The sequence below is a fragment of the Cupressus sempervirens genome, chromosome 1, assembly GCF_028749045.1.
Source record: "Cupressus sempervirens isolate cs-2001-9-10 chromosome 1, ASM2874904v1, whole genome shotgun sequence".
NCBI classification, from domain to species: Eukaryota; Viridiplantae; Streptophyta; class Pinopsida; order Cupressales; family Cupressaceae; genus Cupressus; species Cupressus sempervirens.
In genome coordinates, this window is record NC_143118.1 from 619,618,214 (window position 1) to 619,628,008 (window position 9,795).

The following is a 9,795-nucleotide window of genomic DNA, read 5'->3' on the forward strand; positions in this document are numbered from 1 at the left end:
AATAAGGAAGCTAGTCTTATGGATTGAGACATTTGAGTTGATCAACATGTTGCTTTATAAAATGGGACCCAACCAAGTTTTGAAGAAATGAGTATGGAAGAGGAAATTCCAATGGTGCTAAGAAAGGCACCAAGGGGACATGGGGCCAGACACCACGACTTGAGAAGTGTTGCTTGTAGGATTATGGTTGCCACATTATATAATAATGCTCGTAAATGGGCCATAGGGTGCAACACTTCTCAAAAAGCGAGCTAACCACATAAGAGGGACTTTATGCTCTTGAATCTATTGCATGCACTTAATGTTAGAGCGGTGGGGATTGTACTTATAGGCCTACTGAAGGTAAGCCGCGTGTGAAGGTTTTGGTATATAGTGGTGGTGATCAAGTACTTGATGAAGTGTGCCAAAGCACGAGTCCTACCAGAGAATTCAGCCTTGAACATAATAAGTTTCATTTATGAACAAATTATCACTCAATATGGCATCTTGATCCAACCCACCAATGATTGAGGCAAGCATTTTGTAAATCATGTGGTGAAACTCCTGACAACCAAGTTTAAGATCTTCCACTCTATCAAGCCTAAGCTACCCTAGAGTCAACAAGCAACTAGAAGCCATGAACAAGATACTAGTCTTAATCATTTATAAGTCCTAAGGTGTTGAACACGAGGATTAGGAGGAAAATCTTTTGTTGGTACTATGGGCTTACAAAACCACTCATAAAGTCATTGTAGGCTAGGCACATTTTCAACTAATGTATACCTTGGAAGCCATTGTAGTTGTGGTGTTCATGGCATTGATTCTACATAATTGAGTCTATGGATATCCATTGAGAATTGGCTTCGCAACATGGATAGTTTGCTAGAAAGATTGTACACATTGAATAAGGCGGATGAACAATGACTAATGGCTTAGTGGGTAACCAAGTCAACCCGGGAATATTGAAAATTGTGGCATGACAAACACATTTGATGTTTCAATTTCATGCTGGGACAAATGGTCATAAAGTACAATAGCCGCAATGAAATAAGACTAGGTTAGTTCAAAGTTTGATGACTTAACCCTTACAAAGTTTGGGAAGTCAAGGAGAATGGAGCAATGAATTGGCAACTTTGGATGGTTAGTTCCGAATGCCATGAATGAGTCAAAATTGAAGATATTCCATGAACAAAGGCAACGAGATGACCTAATTTGTACGGGAAGGCCAAATTGGTCCGGAGGAAACAAGTAATATATATACGTATATCAAAATAAAAATAAAAAGTCAAAAAGAAGAAGAGAATTCACCATATGGATATCTCACCGTATGCAAAGATTATACGAGGATGACCTAAGTCACAAGGTTTGAGTTTGAGTTCAATTTTGACAACTATGAAGTTCGACAAGTCAAGAAAATTGAAGAAAATTTGACATTAAATTTGCCTTATGTAATTTTCAAAAAAATATATGTTATTTATAATTATATGCTTGAGTTTCATGCAAAGAACTTCTCAATTTAAAACTAGAAAAGAAAACATCTCTCCATGTTAAAAATGTAAGTTAAATTTAAGATTGAGTCTCAATTACTCTTTATTTGTATTGATAACTAAAGATGTTTAATGCGTAAACTCTTTTGTTGTCATGTGTGTGACTCCACGACTTTATGGGTACCTCTGAAAAATCATAATGGATATCATGTGAATTGATATCCGTGGACATGTCATGATTATTGATATCTCTTAGACATTATGTGTAATGTTCTGTTCTAGAGTTGCCTTATGAAGTACCGTAGTATGCTTCAGGTAGTCTTGTCGCGTGCTTCAGCTACTTTGGTTGTGTGCTCCAGTTAGTATCCCTTAGTGCTTCGGGTGGCTAGTGTTTCAGATAGTTCTCTCTCAGTGCTTTAGGTGGCTAATACTTCAGGTAGTTCTTCCTCAATGCTTCGGGTGGCTAGTGCTTCGAGTTAGTGCTTCAAGTAGTTCTCCCTCAGTGCTTTGGGTGGCCAGTACCTCAGGTCATTGCTTTAGGTAGTTCTCCCTCAGTGCTTCGGGTGGCTAGTGCTTCAGGTAGTTCTCCCTTAGTGCTTCAGGTAGTTTTTCAGTGCTTCGGGTGGTCAGTGCTTCAAGTCAGTGCTTAGGTAGTTCTCCCTTAGTGCTTTGGGTAGCCAGTGCCTCAGGTCCGTACGATATTACCTTGATGGCCGTACAGTAGAGTGTATGGTTGTACGATGTAGAGTGGAGGGTACGGAGTGAAGATCAAGTTGTGAAGCGAATGGTGTATGGATTATAGGAAAATGACTAGTAATGCATAAAGAGCTTAAAGACCCAAATTCATCAAATAAAGCCAAAACGCGAATGGAGATAGAACATATATAATCTTCAAATAATATTTGCCACAAGATGGTGCTCCGATTTGCCAGATCCGAGCAAAGTATTGCAGGCGATAAAATAGGGTGAGGGTTGAATCCCACCGAAATTGGAAAGCCAAGTAGGGAAGATCTTTCACTTCCGAAATGGCGAACAACAGAGAATCCCAACAGGAATTCGCAGTACAAAGAAATATAACCCTTGTTAGATCCTTTAAGGGTGTGTTGAGCTGAGAGAATCATTTAATGAACCTCTGGTAATAATTGCATAGTCTAAAAAATCATCGCAATTCTGTGAGTGATTTTGGGGGAGGCCAATCAAGGATAGCCTGAATCTTCTCCTGATGAACTTGAACTCTATATTTACTGACAACATGCCCCTAGTACAATATTTCTGTCATACCGAATTCACACTTGAATCGCTTGGCGAACAAAGACTGATCCTTCATGATCCCTAGGACTTCATCTAGATGCTTCAGGTGCTCTTCCCATGTCCTACTATAATAAAGAATATCATCAAAAAATATCAGTAAGTACTTAACACAATTGTTTTTTGAAGATGTGATTCATGCATGATTGGAATGTAGCAAGTGCATTTGTTAATCCGAATGGCATGACCAGGAACTCATAATGCTCGTAATGACAACAAAAGGCCGTCTTTTCGACATTTTCTTTCCTCATGCAAATATAAAGGTATCTGGAACAAAGATCTATTTTCAAAAAATAGATTGCGCTATGTAATTAATTTAGCAACACATCTATCCTTAGAATGGGATATCTATTTTTTATTGTTTTTTTGTTCAACGCATGGTAATCGAAACACATGCACATTGTCTCGTCCTTTTTGACCAATACCATTGATGATGCAAAAGGGCTAGAATTGGGATAGATCCATCCTTTCTCTAGCAATTCATGAATTGTCTTTTCGATCTCATCTCTGAATTTCTTGGGATGGCGGTAGGGTGTGGTTGTGACCGGCTTGGCTCCTGCTTGCAACTTGATAGTATGTTCAAACCCTTGTTGAGGTGGTATGCTAGGAGGAATGTCTATAAAAACTTTATCATGACCACTCAAGATATTTTGGAGATCATCATCCTAGGGAGGTGTCTGTTGCCCTTTTATAGGTTTTGCTGAGACAAAACAGTGTGCAGCCCAAGCAACATCATCACGTTGAAAAATTGCCTCCATCCGATGTGCACAAACTTCCTTTGGACCCTCATTTGCCATTCCTCAGAGAACAACCTTCTTTCCATCGACAACAAAAGTGAAGTCCATCCGTTTGAAGCTCTAAGTGTATTCATCAAGTGTCTCCATCCACTGTATGCCCAAATAACCTCCATATCATCAAGGTCCACCATGAAGAAATCCTCGATCACCGTGTAATTTGCCATTGTGATACTTAGCTAAAACAAGGTGTGTGCAAGGCAGAAGAGTCCCTTTGGCAACCTTGACCTGGAATCCTGCGTGCATCTCCGTAGGCAGACCTCTTTGCTTCACTTGAGATGAGTTTATGAAGTTTAGAGTGGCGTCTTTATTGAGCATCAACATAACCCTTTGTCCTTGAAGGGTTCTGCGTACATGAAACATCGTGCATCTTGGGCTACTGGCTAGGGCGATAATTCCTCCACACCATACCAATGCTGCAATTCTTTCTGTATGGTTCAAACTAACCATTTTGGTGTTCTCGTGGGGTTGGTTGTCTTTGGAGGGTATATCTTCTTGTTCATCATCATCAGACACGACCTCAATGTAGTGGATTTTCCCTTTCCCAAGGCATCTGTGCCTAGGTTCCCATGGTCCCTTGCAGTTGAAACACAATTTTTTCCTTTGGAGCTCCTGTTTGGTAGCTTCGTCTAACAACAACTTTCTCAGTGGAGGTTTGTTATCATTGCCCCTCCGAAACACCAATAGTTTGGAATGTGAGTAACTTCGTGAGGATGATGCGGATGATGATGCCATACTCCTCACCTTCTTAATGGCCTTTGATAGGGTGGCAGGATTGAACCCTTTTACCCAACCCTTCAGTGGTTTTTTTAGTCCATCCATGAAAAACATTATCCGTCTTCTTTCAGAAATGTCTGTGACCAAAACAGAGAATTTTGGAAATTCTGCAATGTACTGGTCAACCAATCCAGTTTGCCTCAGCTATGCCAAATCTTTGAAATTGAGTTCTAGATTTTTACTGTCAAATTGATCTATCAATCTCTCAACGAATTCCGCATAGGTATTTATTTGATCATGCCCTAGTGTGATGGTGTCGTGATGCCACCATTCATGTGCCACTCTGTCCAAGTGTAATGCCGCAAATTTAATTGCTTCTTCTGGCATAGGATTAAGCTGGAAGTAAGTATCAACCTTCATGACCCACTCTTGTGCAGATATGGCTTCGGGTCTATCAAATGGAGACAAATTTACTTTACTCAACTTCCTTTTGAGATCATCGTTAAAATATCTTTGGTTTCTGCCTTCCGAATATCTCATCCTCAAATCTGCATAATCTTTGTAGGATATATCTTCCTCCAAATTCACATTCCTCTAGTCTTCTCTTATCTCGTCTTGCATTTCTTCAAAGGTCTATTGCTGCCCTCTGTGTGGTGCCTCCATTCATGGGGGAAAAGATGGCATGGAAGGTCAAAAGCATGCTAGATGCCAACTTCTTGAAAGTTTCTTCCATGAGATGCTGAGTATCATTGATCTGTGCTTGATTCCTCGCAAGTTCTCTCAGCAGTGCCACAAGTTTGATAGTTGTGGGTTCTGATGTTGTAGCCATTCTATCAACAGAATGTGTTCTTCTCTTTTGGCTATACACTCTCATTCATTGTCCACAAGCTAGTAGAATCGAAGCTCTGATACCATTGTAATGTTTCGTTCTAGAGTTTCTTTATGAAGTCCCGTAGTATGCTTCAGGTAGTCTTGTTGTGTGCTTTATGTAGTCTGGTTGTGTGCTCCAGGTAGTATCGGTCAGTGCTTCGGGTGGCCAGTGCTTCAGATAGTTCTCCTTGAGTGCTTCGGGTGGCCAATGCTTCAGGTAGTTCTCCTTGAGTGCTTTGGGTGGCCAGTGCTTCAGATAGTTTTCCCTCAATGCTTCGGGTGGCCAGTGCTTCAGGTTAGTGTTTCAGGTAGTTCTCCTTCAGTGCTTCGGGTGGCTAGTGCTTCAGGTCAGTGTTTCAGGTAGTTCTCCTTCAGTACTTTGGGTGACCAGTGCTTCAGGTAGTTCTCCCTTAGTGCTTCAGGTGGCCAGTGCCTTAGGTCTGTACGGTATTACCTTGATGGCCGTACGATGTAGAGTGGAGGGTACGGAGTGAAGATCAAGTTGTGAAGCGAATGGTGTACGGATTGTAAGAAAATGACTAGTAATGCAATTAGAACTTAAAGACCTAAATTCATTAAATAAAGCCAAAACACAAATGGAGATAGAACATATAGAATCTTCAAATAATATTTTCCACAAGATGGTGCTCTAATTTGCTAGATCTAGAAGTATTACAGGTGACGGAATAGGGTGGGGGTTGAATCCCACGGAAACCGAAAAACGAAGTAGGTAAGATCTTTCACTTCGGAAATGACGAACAATAGAGAATCCCAACAGGAATTTGTAGTACAAAAAAATATAATCTAAATCGCATGCCTACGACTTGCTACAAGCCGTGCTTAGGTAACCTTCAGGAAAACTTTCAAAGGGTGTACAAAGATGGCCGACGGCTGCACTTACTTACGAAAACAAAACTAAAATGGTTCCATTAAAATCAATCGGCCCATTAACAACGATTTGATTAATAATCTATTTTATGATGGGGGTATTACATTATGGTGGATATCATGAGGCTTGATATCATTTGGTAGATCATAATGATCTTTAAGAAATAATCATGGTGGATAATATATTTGTGTATATGCCATGATCACAAATTTATATGGTAGGCATCATGAGATTTGATGTTAGTGGACATACCATAATATGGATATTTTTGAGTTATGGAGAATGTTACGTGACTTGATATTATTGCGTATACCATATCTCCTAATATCACATTGAGGTGACATCTCTCACAATAAATGGATCTAGTGTGTTAATTATGTGGATGGATTTTATCTTCCCTAGCTAAGAGGAAGTGTTAAGAATGATAGCTTCAGTCAGATAAACATGAATGATAATTATCAGTGGAATTATCTATGATTCTATGCATGCATGTATATTAATATACGCTGAGTATTCATATACATACATAAGTAAAGATTAAACCATAAACCATGATATTGATTATATGAGATTTAATTTGTCATTCATATTGATCGACTTGATTATCATTATTGTTATTCTACCAAGAATAAATCTGTATTAAGTTAATATTGACTATTATCATTGAGTATCAATTTAGTACAATCAAATTGAGCATTGCTTTACTGTCATTCATAGTGTATCAATGCTTATGAATGCACCGATTATGAATCAGACTACATTTGGTGACTGTATTGGTAATGAATCAGTCTCTTTTCATTTACATTGATTATATTACTGACAACTATCGGGTTGTTAACTGATCATGAAACGATGCATTCGGGTTAGCATGTCAGTGGAGAGACATGGCTCTTGAGTATTATATATATTATATATAATTCAAATGAGATCAATAAAAGACAAGTACCAAAATTCATAAGTGCAAGTCAGAGTTCAATCTATCGTTCTCATACTCAGGAATATGTGATTCAAATTCAGAAATCAATAAATTATCATCAATATCAGAATTATCCACATTTCTTGTGACATAGCATTGTCTCATTATTCTGATAGCTATCTGCAAAGAAATATAAGTTAGTAAGGGCATTATACTAGAGATAATGGTATTGAACATAACTTTATTCCTAATCTACAGTAAATCTAATGTAATTTAGCATGGATCAACATCCAGATGACAGAGAAATAGGCAGGCCAAGTCACGAAGGCCATGCTGATTTGAGTGGAGAGGTTTATAAAATAACACGAAGTGGTGGGAAAGCCTAGTTGGTAATGTCTGGGATGATGAAATGATTGAGGGTAGATCCTCCAGAGGCCAGAGAAAGCCGAACCATTTAACTTTCCCCTTGTGGCTAACATTTAGGAAATTTACACCACAAAAAGGTGTCCCCGGTAGCTCTGATGACATCCTAGAGATCCCAAAGTCTTTGGGATTTGGAGAGGATACCCCCTTTAAGGACTGGACTGTCTCCTTTATTTGTTGCATAAAAATGAAAGGTAAATTTTTCATTAAAAAAATTACAAGAACCTCTAAAAAGCTAAAATAGGTGCCTTCCTGGAATTGGATTTATTGGGTGGTTCTTGAAGCTGTGTATCCACATCCCCCATTTGGGAAACTTGGAGCAACATTGGGAAAACAGATGATGCTTGTTAATTTTACAAACAATCCAGAAGAATCAACACAAATATCATCACTATTATGATGAAGAATCTTGATGGCTGATGTATATAGAAAACGTCATGGTTTCAAGTCAAACTGTGAGGCAGAACATTGAACCAAATATCTAAAATAATGTTGCACAGCAATATCTTCAATTGCATAAAAAATTGTTAATATGCAATCAAGCCACAACTAATGGACTTGGCCTTGTCTGCCTTATGTATAATGTTGTGGGAATTGCATAAATGTTTGCTAGCAATTTTTATTTACTTTTGTGTCAGCCCAAATAAAATTTAAATATACGAATATCTATCACTTTACACTGACGTTATTAGTTAGGACACCATTCTTTTTCGGCTTTTTTGGCTATGAACAATGACCCTCAAGTAGAGGTAGACATGGACTTTGATCTTCAGTTTAAAAGAATTTTGGGTAGATTATTGACGATCCCTATTAAAAATTTAAATTATGGTTGCTCTTAATACTAATTTTCATAAGCATTTGCCACCAAGTTATCAAGTGAGCCTTTTGAATGTAGTTGGATGCATAAAGGGACTACATAGATGAGCTGTACTGGAAGGATTTTATAAGTTTGTCTGTATGTGAAGGTTGTTTTTGAGTTCCCTCATTTATAGATGAAATTAAATTGGATGTATATTTTTATTTATTTTATTAGTTGGTGTGAACTGTTATATATCCATTTGTCATCTGCAGGTACTACTGGAGAATACAAAACAGCTGGAATATCAAAAAGGACTCAGGACATAAACATTTATTTTTGACAAAATTCCACTGCATTTTTGGGCATGTAAAAATTGCTGATCGGTAAGCGTAGGGCCCATGCAATTGACCATAACAAATAAATGCTGTTCTCTTTGTAGTGGCATATATCGTCACAATGTTTTGGCTTCTGTGTATTTCCAGTCAACTCTTATTGACAATTAGCAACTAATAATCTTTATGGCTCGCAAAACTCTCAAGGCTGCTGCTTTTGAAGCTGGTTGGAGAAATTCATTAAAAAAGCGATACATGCTGGTGGATGAAGGAAATGAATCATAGAAAATGATGCATGCTGGTGGATTAGGAAATTAAACCTACTTATCTTTTTATTTCTCAGTAAAATTGAAACTTGGTCTATATTTGATAGTTGCTTTCAAGTTGCATTCATTTTATGCTTTGCTCGGTACAAACATTTTTATTAAATACAACAATTACTGCTAAACTAATACGTTTTTTTATTATTGACATTGAATATCACTCCACATTCTTCCTTCTCAATTATGTTTTCAATGATTTTTCTTTTTAAATTATGTAAACGCTTCTGTATTGAATTTTATCTCTAATATGAAGGAAGTGCTAGTTCTGGCAGCGTACATGTATCTTTACTAAAACTTAAGGAAATGGAAGAATAAAATAGTGTACAAGATTTTTGAGCCATGGGAAAATCAACAATTTGGTACAATTGCTTAAGCAAATATGTGTACCTTTTTAAAATTGTCAAGTTCGTTACAATGTAGGATTATTCTATTGCGCCTCTAATCATGTGAAGTAAGCTAGAAGAACTAAAGAACTATATGCTATACAAAGCAGTTTTTATATTTTGCAAAGATGAGTGAGCCAAATCAATATCTATCAAGATAAGTAATAGATAAGTAATTGTGCATACTCAGTGATGTCGATTTTAAGGAATCCTCTTAGCACATGTAGAAAAGGAAAATCATGATAGATAGAATTGAAATAGAATAAATGTTCATTTATTTGCTTTGTATTCAGTGAAATGAAGTTGACTATTTACAAATGAAGACTTAACAATGATAGTTAGAAGCAAAATATACATTTTGTGCTTAAGCATGCATAGTCTGGTCTTATATTATGCGATAGAGTTCAAGTAGAGGATTCACATGGATAAAAATGAAGCAAAATAAAAATTTCAAAGTGTGGGTATCAAGCAGTTGTATTAAGGTTGGCATATTCGGAGCTTACCTGCAAATAAGCAAAATAAGTTGCTAGAGCTGTAAGAGTACCGATCAACAGTATAATAAAATTGCCAATGTA

At 37.5% G+C, this 9,795-nt stretch overlaps 1 protein-coding gene across 4 annotated transcripts in view; it reads left to right on the forward strand.

The window, feature by feature from the left end:
* The window catches only part of RRP41 (3'-5'-exoribonuclease family protein), a 196,411-nt gene extending 187,534 nt beyond the window's left edge, over positions 1-8,877 (forward strand). For all 4 annotated transcript variants that reach the window (XM_089832721.1, XM_089832727.1, XM_089832736.1 and 1 more), the window contains one exon: positions 8,455-8,877. In XM_089832721.1, coding sequence (XP_089688847.1) covers positions 8,455-8,508 — 54 coding nt within the window. In that variant the 3' untranslated portion in view covers positions 8,509-8,877. The remainder of the gene's footprint in view (positions 1-8,454) is intronic.
* Positions 8,878-9,795: the final 918 nt, after the last annotated feature.